This window comes from Triturus cristatus, chromosome 3_2 (assembly GCF_964204655.1).
Source record: "Triturus cristatus chromosome 3_2, aTriCri1.1, whole genome shotgun sequence".
NCBI lineage: Eukaryota > Metazoa > Chordata > Amphibia > Caudata > Salamandridae > Triturus > Triturus cristatus.
This window is the reverse complement of record NC_140584.1, coordinates 288,482,107-288,500,854: the sequence shown is the minus strand read 5'-3', so window position 1 is coordinate 288,500,854 and position 18,748 is coordinate 288,482,107. Positions and strand designations below refer to the sequence as shown.

The 18,748-nt window shown below is 43.7% G+C and overlaps 1 protein-coding gene across 2 annotated transcripts in view; it reads right to left on the bottom strand.

Moving 5' to 3' along the window:
- Nucleotides 1-18,748, bottom strand: part of ASAP3 (ArfGAP with SH3 domain, ankyrin repeat and PH domain 3) — a 360,613-nt gene that overhangs the window by 16,766 nt on the left and 325,099 nt on the right. For both annotated transcript variants that reach the window (XM_085647656.1, XM_085647657.1), the window contains one exon: nt 13,879-14,164. In XM_085647656.1, coding sequence (XP_085503782.1) covers nt 13,879-14,164 — 286 coding nt within the window. The remainder of the gene's footprint in view (nt 1-13,878; nt 14,165-18,748) is intronic.

The window sequence follows — 18,748 nt, the reverse complement described above, 5'->3', positions numbered from 1 at the left end:
GCCACAGGTGTCTGGGGAGGAGGGTGGATGCATGTGAATCAACATCACATTATGCCAGTAACAGATACTTACAGGGTAAGTAACATAATCCATTTGAGGCATGTGTGGCTGTAGATACAGATGCTTTGCATTGACTGTATAGCAGTGTAAAGCGGTGGCTAACCTGTGAGTGTTGCAGTTATTTGAAAGAGTGTACGTAGCACTGCCTGACCTACATTAGCTTGTTGGTGTGCTAGAAAGTACACACAGTAATGTTCAGTGAAAGTGTGTGGTATATAAAATGTAGCTGCTTTGCATTTATCAGCTAATGGGATGTTCCCTAGGAATGCCATAGGAGCCCCTAATTTGGCGATAAGAGTGTCCTTTAGGGTGTGCAGGTAAAGCTCTTTTGGCTTTAGCGTAACATGTCTGAATTAATTTAACTATCCACCTGGCAATGCCTAATTTAGATATGGGCTTTCCTTTATGAGGGGGTGAAAAGCAAACAAAGTTGTTTGGTTTTGCGAAAGTTTTTAGTTATGTCAATGTAGTACATGTTATGTTATATTATATTGATTTTATAAGATGCACAGCTACCCAACAAGGGTTTCCAAGCGCCAGCCTGAAGGAACAAAAGAATCGGAGTTTATTGTTTGAACAGCCAAGTTTTTAAACATTTGTGGAAGTTCACATATATTGTTTCATTACGGAGCGATATGGGGAGAGAGTTCCACAAGGTTGGGCCGAGACAAGCATATGGACGACCACCCAGCCGTGAAAGTTTAACCCTAGGACCCAAGAATTTCCCCTGAGTAGTGGAACGTAACAGACGTGGAGGTTGGTAAGGATGGACTAAGGCTTGCAGGTATTTAGGGGCGGTGCCAGACTTGATCTTAAACAAGGCTTTAAATGTAACGCGGCTTTCGAACTTGAGGCAAAAAGCCAAAGATGGAAGCAGTTTTAGGGATCTGACAAAGTAATCAGGCAGCAGAATTCTCCACCACCTGTAGTCTCCTTATCACATCCTTATTTGCCCCCAAATCGAGGATGTTACAGTAGTCCATTCTAGAAGTCACAAGCGCCTGGACTATGGTCCTTTGAGTGGAGCAGGGGAACATCCAGATCATTTTTTTCAACCATTTTAAAATGGTGAAGCAAGTGGCTGCCACCCTCACTGCTTGCTGTCTCATTGATAATTGGTCATCAATGATGAATCCCAAGTTGCAGACTTGGTGGGATGGCTGGGGTAGGGCACCCTTTTCGGCAGGCCAGTACTGGGGGCCCCAGAGGTCGTTGTTTTTCCCCAAAATCAGGACCTGTCTTCTCGCCATTAAGTTTAAGTAGGTTGACTTGCATCCAAGATGCAATTTTCTTTAAAATGGTCTGAAGAACTGATGCTTCGGACATCGTCTCCGCAGAAAGGGAGAAGATGATTTGGGTATCGTCCGCATCAGAGAAAAGGGACAGCCCGGCCTCCTCAGCAATTGCCGCCAAGGGTCTGGTATAAACATTAAATAGTAATTGGTTAAGAATAGAGCCCTGGGGTACCCCATAAGGAGAAGCGTAAGTTTTGGAAGTGGCTATAAATGAGAAGACTTGAAATGTCCGACTGGAGAGAAAAGATGTAAGCCAGTCAAGAGCTGGACCAGAAATACCAAGGGACTGTAGGGATTTTATTAACACACCGTGTCAAACGCGGCGCTCAGATCTTATAATATGAGGGCCACCGTGTCCCCAAAGTCCAAGCGATGTCGTAGCATTTCCGTGACTCCAAGAAGAGTCGTCTCGGTCACAAAACCGTCTATAAAACCGGACTAAGAGGAGTGTAAGAAATTAGAAGATTCACAAACTGAGTTAATTGTAAATTTATGTGCTTTTCCAGAATTTTGGAATAGATTGGAAGTAAAGAGATTAGCCTGAAATTGGATGGCTGGGCAGGATCAGCATTAGCCTTCTTCAGGAGCGGAAGGACCATGGCGTGTTTCCAGTCAGGCGGAAAAATAGCCTCCTGTAGGGAGGCATTAAGTAGCTCCATGATTAACATAAGAGACGGTAATTCAAGCAGCTGCAGCACAACGGTAGGAAGAAGATCGCAAGGGGAGCCTGATTTAATGCTACGTAGGATCTTCTTAAATGTATTAATGTCTAGGAGCGATCAATATTCCAGTTTATTAGTGAATTCAACCGTACAATTAAACAAAGGGGTGGAGGCTTGCTGAGTAGAGCCAACTGACAGAGTATTGCATAATGTAGAGTGTATTTGCTTCACTTTGTTCAGGACAAAATTAGCAAGGTTGTCACATTGTGACCCATCTACGATGAGTGTCAGAACCAGACAACTTTTTGACCACTGTAAACAATGTGCGTGAACAGTTCTGCACATTGGAAATGGTAGATGAAACAAAATCCGCGCGAGCTGATTTACAGAGGGCTTGATAATCTTTTAAGGCCTTTTTTATATTTGAGTTTGGAGTTAGGCGCATAATTCCTCGTCCAGCGTCTTTCTAATTCTTTGCATTTAGTTTTCTCCGTTTTTAGTTTCTCTGTGAACCAAGGGGCGGGGGGGATGATTATTTGACCTTTTAATTGAGGGTGGAAGGAAATCATTAATTGCTTTAAGAATCCAATTGTGGATTCTGCCTTGAGAGGTGGTCGACATTTGATGAATGGTGAGGACACTATTAGACAGGAGTTTATTGAAAAGTTCCAAATCCAATTTGCTCCAATTCCTAGATTTTTTCCTGCGTTCCAGATACAACTGTAGACAGATTCACCGGATATTGTACAATGAAACTTGACTGCAAAATGGTCTGACCAGCATGAGGAAAGAGCAGGCGGGCATTGAATGTTAGATAGACTGGAGAAGATGGGATCCAGTAAATGGCCTCCCGTGTGAGTGGGGACAGTGTTACAAAGCAACAAATTCATTGCTGCAAGATCTGAGATCAGCGTACTGCTGATTGTACATTCAGGGTTATCGAGATGAAGATTTAGATCACCCAGAATGGTAAAGTTGGCCACTTTAAGAAGGTGTGGAGTGATTAAATCCGGAAATGAGGAAGCCCAGGGGCCAGACGACCCAGGGGGACGGGAAATAAGTATGCCCGAAAAGGTGAATTGAAAGTTCAAGGCAAGTTTGAATAAGGCTGGCTCACAACCCATGAAAGGCAGCTCTTCCAATTTGCATGGGTAGGATTTATTAACAATTATAGCAATACTCCCCCCCCCCCCCCCCCCTTTCCTAAGATCTCTATCCTTCCTCGCTATGGCGTAATTAGGTGGTAAAGCGGAGGCCACATCTGGACCCGAGCTCGTATAAAGCCATGTTTCAGTCAAAAAGATGGCATCTGGCTGTCCACTATTTAAGAAGTCGAAAATGTCCACCTTGTGTTTAGGGAGGGAACGACAGTTAATCTTCCAGAAAATAAAATCCTTGTTGCTGCATTGGGAAAAGCGGTGATCCTGTGGGAAAGTGGCAGTATCAGAGGTTGAATTGCTCTGCTCTCTAGAGGGCGCTATACAAAAGGTAAAATTGCAATGAGAGCAGCTAGTAACATCGTCCAAAAGGTGAAGTAGGTTACACACAGAGTGGGGAATACTACGATATTTCAGCTACTGCTCAGAAGAATAACGTGTTAAATTTTCTGAATTTTCTCATATTTGGCCAGGGTTCATGGCCCCTGGTCCCACCTGGGCGCAGACAGGCGCAGGCGGGCTTGACATTATGCGCGCCATCGGCACGAACGCTGCGCGCGTCCGCTCACTGTCCATTTAAATAGTAAATGAGGCAGGGCGGCATGCAGTCCCTAGCGCGCTCAACTCGAAAAAGGCGTGGCAAAAATAATGATGGCCAACGCGGGAGTTCGGTGTCGAGTGCCGTTAACTGAGTATAACACACTCAGAACCAAAAACAACAATTCACAGCACTAAAAACAATTTAATAAAATAATATCATCAGGGTCTTCAAAAACGGATTAGCAAGTCAAGCAGCAATTCATACAAAGAAATTTGTGCAAATGGCAAGTAGTGCAAAAACAGCAAAATAGGAACCTGTCAGCAACATAGGGGCTCGCTTAACATCTAATGTATGTAGAGTCCTCCTTGCAACTATGTCTGGTTGAAAAAAGGAGACAGGTAACTCAATTGATTAAGGCAGAAGCTCACTAACATGTCTGAGTGAAATAATGGCAATAAGGACAGAGACTTTCCAAGATAAAAGTTGAAGGGTGCAATTATGTAGTAGTTCAAATGGTGAACCCAAATTCTTGCAAGAACAATGTTAAGATTCCACGTAGGTGCAGGTGGAACCCAGGGTGGAATCACTATTTTAAGATCTTCCATAAAGGCCTTGATGACTGGTACTTTGTTTGAGCAAAGAGAGTTGTTGCCTGTTTTGCTAATAGGCAACCACTTGATCCAGATGTAAGCGTATGGATGTGAATGAAAGGCCAGAAAGCTATAGATCCAACGAGTAACAAACAATGTTCTATATTTTAGCATTAAATGGATTGATACTCTTATTATGACAGTAACAGACAAATCTTTTCCATTTAGCTGCATAGCATGCTTTAGTAGTAGACCTTCAAGCTTCTTTTAGAATGGTCATACATTCGGGTGGGAGATTGAGATAACCAAATTCTATGACCGTAGGAGACAAACTGCTAGGTTGAGTTCCTTGAGATTTGGGGGCCTGATTTCTCCATGGTTCTGATTGAGAAGGTCCAGGTTGAGGGGTAGCTTCTTGTGGGGAACTATTGATAGTTCTAGTAGTGTTGTGAACCAGGGCTGTTGGGCCCATGTGGGAGCTACTATTATTAGTGGGAGAGATGTTTGTCTGAGCTTCTGAACCAGACAAGGAAAAAGAGGGAGAGGCGGAAAAGCATAGGCAAATATCCCTGACCAGTTCATCCATAGAGCATTGCCTTTGGACAGTGGGGTTGGGAACCTGGAGGCGAAGTTTGGGCATTTTGCAGTTGAGAACAGATCTATTTGTGGAAATCCCCACTTGTGGAAGTAAGGTAGGACGACTCGGGATGGAGTTCCCACTCATGGACTTGTTGCCGCATCCTGCTGAGGTCATTGGCAACATCGCTGTCTGTTACCAAGAGATGTTACGCTAACAGATGAATACTGTGATGTAGAGCTAAATGGTCTGAGATAGGCATGATAACTGTAGAGAATGTGCCCCCCCCTGTTTTTGTATATAGACCATGGCTGTCATATTATCCATCAGGACTAAGACAACCTTGCCGGTTAGGTGAGATGTGAACTCTTTCAACGCTGAGTGAAGAGTTTGAAGCTTTAGACAGTTGATGTGGAGAACCGGGTGTTTGGCATCCCAGAGACCCTGGAGTGTGAGATTCTGTAAGTGCTCACACCAGCCTGTCAGTGATGTGTCTGTTGTGAGGATGATGTGGGGAACAGTGTCTAGGAAAGGTCGCCCCTTTAACAGGTTGTTTGTGTTCCACGACTGCAGAGAGCGATCCTCTAAACGACCCTGTGACTAAGGCCACTGTTATGCTAGACATTCCTGCATAGTAGTGCATGTTGCACTACGGCGATGCTTGAGGCCTTCATACCCAGTAGGTGCATGACAGTTCTGACTGTGAGCTGTTGATTGAGTTGGAAACGTGGTAGTAGCATTTGGAAATGTTGGATTCTTGTTTTATTGGGATAGGCTAATGCTAGTTGTGTCTTTAGGATAGCCCCCAGATACGGTTGAATCTGTAAAGGTTGAAGATGAGATTTCTGAACATTTATGGGGACGTCTAGTTACTAGAGCAGGCCTGTGGTCTTTTTTTAAACATTTTTTATTTAAACAAAGACAGCAATAGACAATTACATAATCGATGTAGCTACGTTAGTTCCTACCATTTTCACACTCCCTCAATGCACCTCTAACGCACAGTAATTCTGGATACATAAATTTACCTGTCGGCCTATGGTCTTTTGAGTGTGTTGTTGGCACAGAAGAAGAGCGCTGGCTTTCATAAGTCTGTAGTTGAGATACTGGGAGACATGTATGTTTTGTCTGCATAAATGTGCGGTTACCACTTCTAGACATTTGGTGAATACTCAAGATGCAGTAGTCAACTCATATGGGAGGACTTTGAATTGGTAAATACCTGATGGTGGAAAAAAACAATTTAACAATGGAGTCGATGCCCATGCACATTATTACCGAAAGGAGGAGTCACCTACGTCGGGACTGAGAAAACTTCTTTGAAGAAAAACAACTTGCAAACATCCGGACCCAACACTAGATGGCAGGAGTATGCAAAGCATTTGGTCTACAGCTCACAAGCCTCGAACCGAAGAGTTCCACCATCTTGAGGAGACAACTTATATATGCATTCATATACAGTTTTATAACAGTCTAGCATACTCCTATGATGCAAACCTAACCTTCCTGTCTAAGGTGTAAAAGTATGGTTTGCCAAGAAACCTCCTTCTAGATGATCTAACCCCTTTACCTGGTGGGCAAGAATGTGTAGGAACCTGTATTGGTCACAAACTCAGAGATGTCAGTCAGCTGCTGGGCAAAAGCTTCAGCATGCAGGGACCCCTCGAAGTCAGCAGAATGGTCTCATATGATTATATTTGGGGGACAAAAGGCATCCTTGTCTTGGGCCGAGTTTGTGATCAGGCTGCCACTGTTTGTATTTCACAGATAGCTGCGTCACCATATGGACGTAATAACAAACACATTTCTATAACGCTCGTGAGGGTCTTGTGCACAATGCCAAGGCAGTGTGATAAGTGTTCTCACAAAGTCCGCCGTGTCAGCAAGGTCGGTGTTCCCAAGAAACTAACCCAAGTGTCACAAATGCAAATGTGTATCAAAAGTCGATGTGACAAAGTAAAGGCAACTTTAGGAAAGAACCGTGTACATGTAAAATGGCACTATTTCCTACCAGGCTGAACTCAGATACATGACAGCCTGCTTGGGAATTAGCTCTCTTGCGAGCGTTGGTAACAAAAACTGAGTATGGAGAAATCTGTCCTCTAATGAAAATGGGGCTGGATGGAGAAGCTTTATATTGCTTATCCCCCCTGGGCATGATGATTCTAGCTCGAGCAGCCTCTTTAAAAATGCCATCTGCATGATGCAACATACCCTTAAGCATAGGGAGGTATTGAGTGGCTCTATGTGTAAAAGAGAGTGTTTTCAAAAAGGAAGTCCTCTTTCAGAGGTTCATTGTGTAGCTCGACCTCATGAAAAGTAGCTGCTCTACCAATAAGCTCCTGGTATAATGTGGAATCATTAGGAGGAGACGGACGAGCGGGATATAGATCGGGTCAGTGTCCCCTGGGGGGTCTATATCATATGCTGATCAGGGCGGCGGTGTATTAAAAGTATCATCTCCTGCCCCATTTCTACCTATGTCAGAATGCGGAGACCCTTGAGGTGTTATAATCAAGGAATCTCCATCAGAGAGTGTTGGAGATAGTGAATGTGGTGAAGGTCGTAGTGGTAGTGGAGGTAGAGATGGTGGTTGAGGTGAAGATGATGGTGGAAGTGACAAAGGTCTGGTGGCCTTGTCCGCCTTATTCTTCCGTTTGGCCAGGACCGGAATATCAATAGCCTTTTCGAAGGAGAATTGTCTCTTCGATGGTGGTGGAGCTGGAACCGAATGTTTGGAAAGAGCACGCCCTATATGGGGCTGGATGTGTAGTTGCTTTTGATGAACATCCAGTTTCTCTTGTAACTTGTGGAGAATAGGTTTCACAGGCTTGCCAAACATCTGGCTCGGAGTTGAAGATGGAGCTGGTTGTCTCAGTATCGAAAGTCGACTCTGCACTGAGGTGGATGATGATGATGGCTTCGGCTGGTGTTTCGGGGCTGGGCTCAAATGCGGTGTGTCAGCGTCAGTCTTTTGGTGCTGACCATGGCCCGAAAGCAGTGGTAGTCCGAGGGCCTTTTGTTCGGTAGGAACCAAATATCTCTTTGGTGGCTCAAGTTGGGGCCGAGGAACAGGGACTACCGTAATCATGGATTGTGAAGCTGGCAAAATGTCTTGCATCTCCATTTCAAGCAGAACTGGCTTCAATGGAGAACGCCTCTTCCTCCACCAAGGATGTTCTGGGGAGTTCTTCCTCCTCTTCCTCGACATCTTGATGTCCAAAGATGTTGGAAGTGTCTGTGATACTGCTCCATTGCATTTCGAGTTGACATGCCCGGCGGTCTCGGGGAGTCTTTTTTGGAGCGGAAAGATAGTTAGGCCTTACAACCCTCCTCCCTGTGTTCCGGTAATAAACAATGGTTACAACCTAAATAAAGGTCAGTCCGGGGGTACTTTGCGTAGCAATTTGGACAGAAACAGAAAGCTGTCCGTTCCATCACCAGCAGGGCATCCTCTGGTGAACCTGATGTAGATAAAAAATGGAGGCTCCAAAGGGTGAGGCCCTTAGTAGTCTGCTGTGAAATACAGCGATTCAAGTAAGTAAGTAAGATTTTGTTAACCCCTTCGCCGCGGCAGGAATTCTGCCGCGGCGCTGGGAGGGTTTGGGGGCAGTTGCGGTGGCGCTGTGCTCGTGACGGAACCACTCCGTCACGAGTCACGGGTGAGCTGTGCTCATGACGGAGTGGTTCCGTCACGTCTCCGCCCACTGCGCTAATCGCCCGCACAGGCGGGGAATTAGCGCCGCGTGAGCGGAGCGGCCGCCAACGGCCGCAGCATGACGGAACCACTCCGTCATGAGCACAGCACACCCGTGGCTCATGACGGAGTGGTTCTGTCATGAGCACTGAAAGGGTTAAAGAGTGCAAATAGCAAGGTGCCTTAGCGCTAACAGCGGAAAAACTCAAAGAAAAAAAATGGTCAGTGGTCAGTGGTCAGTAGGTGCAACTTACTTTGTGTGTGATACAAAGAGCCATGTTTTGAGCTGTTTCCTAAAACATGGCAGACTGGGGTGAGATCTTCAGGCTGGAGGAAGAGAATTCCAGTGTTTACTTTCAAGATATCGTACATTTTGGCCCCCCAACCCCATCCAGTTTTCTTTATCTTGGGGACTTTTAACAGACTGGCTGTTGAGGACTGTAAGGCCCCGTTGTGGACAGTACCAAAGAAAATTGTTCCGATGGTAGTGCAACCCCTTCTGTGCAGTACATTGTGAAGTAAACACAATGCTTGAAACCTAATCCTATTAGCTACTGGTAACCAGTGTAGGTCCCATATGTCTTTAGTAACTGAGCAAAATGTAGGCACTTTCAGGAGAAGCCGGGCTGCAGTGTTTTGCAATGATTGTAACTTGGTCAGTGCGGCTTTCGTGATGCCTAGATGCAAGGCATTGCAATAATCAATCTTGGAAAGGATAAGCGTGACCACAAGGGTTTTTTTTAGGTCCTGCCATGATAAAGTAACATGTGCAATTGATCTGCTCTACAAAACTGAGCTGGTCATCAAAGACCATGCCAAGATTTCTAACTTTTGGGACAGGAGTGGGTAATGGGCCACAATCTGCTGCCCACCATGTTGAGTTCCAAAAGTAGGTGTTCTTACCAAAGAGAATCACCTCGGTTTTCTCAACATTTAATTAAAAAAGTTTCTTTGCATCCAGACTGATACTTGGGTTAAACATTATTTCAGGTTCGAGGCAGTGAGACCATCATCTTCAGGAATGGCAACAATAATTTGTGTATAGCCGACGTAAGAAACAGCTGTCAAGCCACAGGACTGGATGAGCTCACAGGAGGCTAATATAAAAATTGAACAGTGTTGGGGATAGAGATGATCCATGCGGGACTCCGCATGGTAGGGGAAGCCATTCAATTCCCCTCTCTGTCATCAGTTAGGAATGAGCAAAGGAGGGCCAGGGATGTGCCACCAATCCCGATTCTCTCAAGCCACTTCATTAGGACCTCGTGATTAATAGTATCAAGAAGGATTAGAGCCACTCTCTCCCCCTCGTCCACAAATCTGCGGATTTCTTCGGAGGCCTGCACTAAGGCGGACTCTGTGGAATGCTGGGTTCTAAAACCATGTTGATCCCAGTTCAAGGTTTCATTAGTTTCTAAATATACAGTAAGATCCTTGTTCATTGCCTCTTCAAGAACTATAGGCAATCAGGAGATTGGCCGATAGTTTTTTGTGTAATCTGGATTGAAATTGGGATTTTCAGTATAGGTAGCACCAATGCTAACTTCCAGGCTATTGGGAAGGTTCCTGTCTCTAAGATTTGTATCAAACATTTTGGGAGATGGATCGCCATTAAATTTGGTACAATGTGCCAGATGCATGGGGACAGGGATTGGCTGGAGAGCCAGACTTCGTGGTAGTGATAATATTCTCTACTACCTTCTCTGAGAGAGGGGAGAATTTGCATAGACGCTCTTGACAACTTGCGTTCTCTAGGCCAGTTGTGTTAGGGCCATCGCTAATGTCTGATTGGGGACAGGATCGGTGCCTCCAACGTCTCCTTCCAAAGAAGTCCCACTACGATTTCATCATAGATGCACTGTATTTTATTTTGAAAATAGCCTGCCATGTTATTGCAGCTAATCTGATCCATACAATGGAGGGAACTTTGTTTAAAATTCACAAGAAAGGTGATAGTTTTAAATAACTCAGATGAAGAATCTTTTGCTCTTTATTTTTGTAGAAAAAAATTGAGTTTTGATACTAATAATCATAGTGTAGTACTCGTTGCAGATGCTATTGGATCATACTCCTTTCTCCATAGTCATTCAGCTGCCCGACATTTCTGTTTATGGCATTTTAATTCGGAGGTGTACCATGGCGTAGAGGGTTGTTTACAATAATTAATTATCCGTCTTTCATGCGCCAGCAGGGTCAAAGCAGAATCAAACCAGCTTGAGAGATTACTGGAAGCCATGTTAATGTCTGGATCCATGGCTGGACTATTCTTACTTAAAGAGGCCTCTAATTCTCCTTTAGAGACCTTACGCCAAGGGCGGAAAGTAATAGGTATTTATTCAGAATTCTGATCAGGCTTCTGCCAGATTCCTTTTAAGTTAAAAAACACTGCATTATGGGAGAAAGATTTTTCAAATTTTAGTCAGAGATCATTTGTAAAAATCCGCTACTTGTTGAACAAGGCCAAAAATGCTGCACCCATCAATCAGCTTTATCGTATCAGGATTGGTTGCCACCTCCAAGTGAAAGTTAAAATCACTTGAACTGTAAAGTTCTGTATTTCCATACAGGATTCCAAAAGCATTTGTAGATTAAAAGGGAACGGCAATCTAGCGCCAGAAAGACGATAAACTAGAAGCCAGTTGAAGGTAGCTTGGTTAGCTAATTTAAAGTTAAACATGATTGCTTCCTAGCCCAAAAGAGGGGTTGGTGTAAATGTAGCTTTATCTGCTTTCCGATACACGATGGCCAGACCTTTTCCCCGTTAGCCATCTCTATCTAGTCTATAGATGGAAAATCCGTCTGGCACTACGATGTTAAGATCTGGGTCTGATATGTGGTCAAACCAGGTTCAGTAAGGAATGTCAGAACAGGTTTATGGATATCTAGGAACTGAGAAAAGTCCAAGCTGTGTTTTACTAGGGGCCTGGTGGTAAGTAGTACACAATTAAGCACATTGAGTCTCCCCCTATCGCTAGGAAGCCCAGAACTGAAGGATTCTGTAATCTGGTTGCACAAATGCGTCTTATTACAAACATTGGGAAATGGGAGAGCAAAGTTACAGCCAGAGCACCTGAAACCCCTATTAATCTCCTCTTGCTGGAGTGTAGCACAATGGGTGACCTTACCTAGAGGTGCCAGTGTTAACAGGTTCATAGTCGAGTAGAGGTGGGGGTTCGGTCGATAAGGGTTCTTGGCACTCGGTGCTGTCCGGGTATGTGTGGGTAAGCAGTAATAATGTTTTCTATTTCTTAATATGCAAGGTGGAATACGTGATCGAATATAATACCAATGAGGGTGAGCACGAACCGAATAGAGCACCGTAATGTCTCGACCCTGAGCGCAGGCACAAACGTACGAACCAGACAGCGGAAAGAAAACAACCTAACATTAGTCGATGCCCATGTGCATTATCATCATGAGGAGGAGTCACTCCACCTCGTGACTCAAAAAACATCTTCGAAGAAAAACAACATTCACACATCGGGACCCAACACTAGATGGAAGGAGTATGCAAAGTATGTTTATCTATAGCCACACATGGCTTGAACAATTAACTTTAAAAAAATATACCCACTAAGTATGGCTCTCATCTAGCTCCCATGCAAGGGTTTATTTTTAATTCCAAGCAAAATAATTTTTGGATGCTCTATTTCCCTTACAAACTTATTATATGACATTTGTCGAACTTCTAGTACCAGCAGCTGGTCATTTAAATGTGTTTCTTTTAACAACTGATGGAAAATACAAAGTTGACTCTAATCAACAATAGAATTGAGAACAACCTAACCCACACTGCAGACCAGCTTTTTTCCCAGTATTTGAAAGAACGTCTTTCAATCAGCAACACATATTGAAAAAGTCTTAAGGATGCTACCATTCACGATTCTGAACTTTAGAGTTTCAAGTTCATTTTCCCACAAAACAAAACTTTGAATTTCTGGCATTGTCTGATTTATGGGAACCATATTTCAGCCCATGCATATTTGTAAACTATCCTTTGTAACTAGAAATGTACCCTTGTGGGTGAATATTAGTTCAGCAATAATAATTAATGAAACACATTCTTATGCTCATAAGCCATGCGTTATTATTCGTAAAGATAACATGGCCCTATGGAGTCAAATACATTTGGCCTGAATGTCTTTTTTTGTTTATATGTTGGAAAGGTAATTTCTTACCCTACATTTTCTGCCACCTCTTCTACAGGTCAACAGTCATTGAACTCTTGTTATTATTTTTTTTTTTTTTTACAAACACTTTTTTTTTTTAAATTAGAAACAATGACTTTGCTTTTTTCCTTGTGCCTCGAGGATAAAGCGTGAACTTAGCTTAAGGCAACCTCATAACCTCATGCACATAGCTTCTTGCATTAGGTTCAGTTATAAACCAAGGAATGGTGCTCTATGTGCAGGTCTGGCGCTAATTCCACAAGTGTTAAAGTATGTTCCCTAGCAACATCCCTCTCCTGGAGATTTACAAAACTGGAATTTGGCGGTTCATATCCAATGTAAGCACTATTTTAAGTTTGCATTACAGATGATAAAGTCGCCATAAAGACTTTTTCAGCATGCTCTTAAACTACTTAGCTAATTAGCACCTTTCTCCTCTACCTTCATAATTGATTTAAACCATATACAAAAATATCCTCACCTGAAAAAATGTTAAGACCGACCACAGATTTCGTGTGTACAAACAAAGCTAAACTTCTCTCAAGTGAATGAGCTTGGCTCTCTTCACTATCTGCTCCAGAGGAGACTAAACCCAAAATGGCAACTGAAACAGCTATGTATGGTAAAGTTGCTTGGTTCTCTTCACATGCATTTTATTTGCGGTCTTCTATAGTGTGAAGCAGACCCCAAGGGGTATCAGAGTGCTTTACATCAGTCATCGTAAAAAAAAAAAACGGGAAGTGTGATCAAAACAATACCTGAGGGGAAAGATGTTGTTGACTAGGAAGGATTTTTAGTTATTTTTTTAAGTAGACATGGGAGGTGTTGGCCCTGGTGTCAGGTGGGATGGTGTTCCACATTTCGGCTGCGGATTCTGATAAAGTTTGTATGAGAGTTCTAAACTTTTTGAGTGCTGGGATTACTAGGTGTAAGGAGTCAGAGCTTCAGCTGGAATGGGAGCCTCCTGAGATGGTTAGTTTATTAGGGATTAAAATGGTGTTCTCTACTCATCCCAGACTACATAGCTTACTTAATAGTGCATGACTCGATTCAGAATTGCTGTGGAAGAAACCAGCTAATTAGTGGCAGGAAGGTCCAGACATATTTAGTTTTCCATCAAGCTCACATACCTGAACAGTGGAGGGGTTGGCTGCCCCTTCTCAGCTGAACTCTCAAAAGGGTGGATGAACATGGGCTCTGATCCCCGTCGCTGGAGGCTACCCGCCGGCTCAGGACCATCCCAGCAGGCCATGCTTCGAGCTTCGGTGGGGCTACTGGAAACCTGGCGACGGTAGAGGTGGTTGGCTCCCTCTAGGGTGCTGGGGGCACTGGATGAGGAGTTAGTGCGGGTCCCCATGCTCTCTGGAATATTGGCAGGATGAGGCTCAGAAGAATGGCGAGGCACTTCTGAACGATCTGGCATCAAAGATGGGGAAGGAGAGACAGAAGGCAGACAGGGTTATAGGAGCTGAACCTCGCAATCTTGGCTTTCATTTGATAACTTGTAACAATTGGTCCGTTTGCCACACTCTAAACCCAGCGTTTCATATTAACTTTAACCAGAGCTTTAAGTGAGCCGGGTCCTGCCTGTGTTCAGCACCGGCAGTTTTAAACAGCAGGTGCTGTGACGGGTCCCTTTCGGGCTATCCGTTTTTTGCCCTCACCCTGAGGATGAAAGACAAACTTTTAACTCTGCAGCAGTACCACCCTTCACTGATTTGTTGTAACTTCAAAGAGACTCGTTCTAGTTCTTTCAGTCTCATCATTTCAGAACTGAAGCATTTTCAATATTCTATACAATGAAGCCATAATTGTAGCTTATTTATCGTATGCAACTAACAACCATTGGCAAAGCGAATAGTCCTGGCTTGTTATAGGTCTAATGTTACTTATTGTATTATATAGCTGGATCAGTGATTATCAAAGTATGGGCCGGAGGCCGCATGCGGCCCTCCTGACCTTCACATGTGGCCCCCTGAGCAGCAGCACCAGCACCGGGCTGCTGTTTACTCGACTCAGCACTAAGATTAAAAAAATGATAAATATACAGCAAGCACTTATTTAAAGGTTCATTGCAGTTAAACAAAAGGAAGAAACTAGGCCCTTAACTTTAGGAACACCTTCATTTTTAAAGACAGTAAACATGTGAAAATACGATAGTCTTTTCAAAATTCAAAAAGTGTATTTCATTGACCTGTAGAACCATTTCACCTTTTTTTAAAGTGTTGGTTTTTAAACATGAAATTTGAAACGTTCATGCTCCCACACCCTTAAAACAGTGCCATTAGTGATTACATCCAAGTACAGGAAATAGTTTTGTACAGCATGCATCCTGAAGTCATGTATTTCGAGGTTCTCTTACATGGGATAATGAAGAAAAAGGAGGGAAATTGAAAAACAATTGCCCGGGTCACACAATTTGGTCAAGTGGAAGAGCCGGGATTCATCCCAGGTTTTCTGGTTTCACATTGCGCATTTGAGTTCAGCCAGTAGATATACATGCTTCGCTACCCCTACACCCACTTTACACCCCCTCCCCCTTGGTCACACCAAAGACCAAACTTTGAGGCCCCCGGGAAAATGTTTGTGAGTACCCATCATCCTGATGCAATGACAGAAGCAGCAAATTACCAGTTGGGCGGCACACTATGCTAAACACAGATTTTTAGTTTACGTGTTTTAAGCCATGCCCTAATTACATCGGCTGCGACCCTTTGAGAGACCCCCCAGTTTTTCATCCCACTTAAAGTCTTGACTTTAACTTACATCTTTCAGCTCAAAATATGTTTTTTTCATGTCTCTGCTACCTTTTGACGTGAATATCTTTCAACTGTTGCCAAGAACCAAAACTGAAATTAAGAGGAACCAGACACGTAAAATACGAAGGACTGATCTCTGGTGAGTCCCTAATGGGCAGAGCCCCTGGAATAATGTGGCAGGGGAGGACCAAATTATGCCTCAGTTTTGACTTAATTATGTGGCAAGAAAAGGCAAATTAGGAGGCCTAATGCATATTACTTCTTTATTTTGTCATTTTTAGGTTTCACCTGCACAGCGTGATCTGCTTGTGAAATCTCTTGTATTTAATATATCTTAATTACTGTGTTCATTCACTTTTGTGTTGAACTATTTTTTGTTAACCTCCCTTGGCGGCACACATTTACGATACTTCTAGTAAAGTTGTTCACACTGGTTATGCCCCATTTACTGTCAAGCTAAGATCTCTTCCCACGAAAAGGCAGACAGCTTCTAACAGTATGCTGGAATGCTTGCTTTTTAATACTTAGTTGTGTAAAACAGATGCTTTAGCCTTAGAATGTTTGTGGCATTTCCTATTCGTGCCTCAGTACCTTTCTTTGCACTTTGTAGGCAATATCGGATAGATTTTTTTTCAACGTAATCTATTTGTTGATTATGATCAAATTCTAAATGCAGCATTCAAATGGTAGGACCAAGGATGCAGATGTAGATGTCTGCAGTGGAAGGTGAAGAGAAGGTCTGCTGAACACAGAGGAAAAAGAGGTGTAATGGTTTGAACAATGCTGTGTTGGGCTGCCTGAATGTAAGTCACGTGTTTCACTTACAAACCAATGCTTTCACCATTTGATGTTGGGTTGCCATGCAACAACCTGAAAACACTATTAAGTATCCTCTACTTTACATCAGCAGGAAACTCCTCCCTAGAGAATCTTACTTTTACATTATTGAACTTGAACGCTTGGCTCTTCAATGATCCTTTGATTCCTTACAGTATTATATTTAGGGTCGGCCCTTTCCTGTGTTTTCCCATCATGCCTTGTTGGTTAGGCTCTCCAAACAAAGACACTAATCTCAATATCTTAATATGATTCCTGTCATTACAACCCTTTGAATTCCATATGGTTTATTGCCCTGGACACGACAGGCCAATAATGATTGTTAATGATGCTTTCATCAGTCTCCTAAACCTGAGCAACTTTACCTAAGGGGGGTAGGGTTGAAACAGGTCTGCGCTCTACTCCAAGCTTCTACTTGTGATTCCACCTGCTCACCATTTAAAATCTATCCCCTTGCAGACAGTTCACAACATGGGATGGCAGGCAAAAGAGGCTGAATTCTAACCAGGAAGTCAGGCAGGCCAGAAGTATGTGGCATCCACTGGAAGTTTGGAGAAGCAATGTTCAAATAGAAGGAGCAAGGGGGTAGAGGGTGCAGAATGGGATGTGATGGAGGAAGTCTCTGGAACGAGAGTTCAGAACACGGAAGCGAGACATATTCAGAACACAAAGGAAAGAAGGAACATTGTGCCCACACAAAAACATGTGGATGCTCCCAATGATATCTGGGTGACCCAGTGTTACTGGTGCCTGGCAAGGTTTACAGTTGTAGCTATGGGAGCCTAGAGCCCAGATTAAAGGCCCAACAGGTCTCTACATTCTAGATGGGCCAGTTCCCAATGATTGTTCCAACGGTTCATCTATAGGTTTGCATCTTAAAATCTACCGGTCAGAGTAGAGTTGTTCTGGTGGCGGGGAGCCCAAATGTAACCACGACAACCACAGGAAGCCACTGTGGAATCAGTAGTCATTGGCTCTTAGACAGACTGAAGAAATAGACAACTGTGACTTCAACCAGTGAGCTCTGTTGTAGGAAAGTAGCCCTTTTTGACAAGGTCACCCCCGTTTTTTGCTTGGAAACTGATGTAATTTCGACTGGAAGTGTACTGGGTTCCTGCTAACCAGTTCCCCTGTGCCAGAGCTCTTTCCCAAAACTGTACAATTGTTTCCCCCAATTGGCAAAATCTTTAGCACCCTCTGTAAGTCCCTAGTAAATGGTACATAGGGCCTGAGGTACAAAAGAGGGCCCCTAAGTGCAGCAGCACAAATTGTGCCACCCCAAGGGACCCCTCACCAAGCACATACAGAGCTGTTATCGCAGGCTGCATGTCTTGGTGCAGACAAATGTGAAAACACGACATGTCACACATGCCTGTGTGCCATGTCCACTAATACTTCCTGTGATATTTGTAAGTCACCCCTACAGCAGGCCTGACACCCCTAAGGCAGGGTGCTGAATATTACACGCAAGGGCATACCTGCATGAGCAGATATGCCCCTGTGCTGGTCAATCCCATTACTGCCAGTACAAGTGACCAGGGAAGCCATTTGTGGTGGAGAACCTCTTCCATACAATTTCCGCCCTGAGGAAGCCTTTGCAAGGTGAAACGCGTTGCCTCTCTTTTTTATATTAACAGTACAGAGAACATATCGAGATGTTCTGTACTGGGCAGAAGCGTTGCCTCTCTTTTTTATATTAACAGTACAGTGAACATATCGATATGTTCTGTACTGGGCAGAAAAGAATTGCACTATTTATAACCTAATGGGAGAAACCGCTTTGTGTAGAACTGCAACCATTATTCTGAGTTTGTGCAAGTAGTCTCTACCCATGTTATGTGTTGACAGTCTGTCAGAATCAGATCTCTGGCTCCAAGCAGAGGCAGACATCAGGTCTCTGGACAGATGGCTGGAAGAGAAAACTAAACAATGCACCTATTCTCTTAACCCTCCAAGCAATACTATGCAATTTCCACTTTAAACTCCAAAACAGTGTGTCGTAGGGCTGCCATCAGATGCATTCAGTAGTGCAGACGGGTAACGATAAGTGGGGGTGATAAGCACACTGGACACTCACTTATATGTATATTTCCAGCATTACCTACAGCAACTACATACTTGGGGATACCCGAAAAAACAGTTGTCAAAGCCTCAAAAAGCAGAGCAGGTAATTTCATTTTCCAGCTCAAGCACATCAAGTATACCACCAAAGCAGAAAAATCGGTGCACTGGCTTACAATCGAAGAACGCGCAGGCTTTAACATGCTGTGCCTGTGTAGTGATAGAGGCACTCTTGTGGTTTGAAACCCTGTAATGACCTTTGACTACCATTATTTTAACTGACTTTAGTGTGTTATTTCATCCTAGCCTGGATGTATGACAGTCCTGCATATGCCTCACTTCT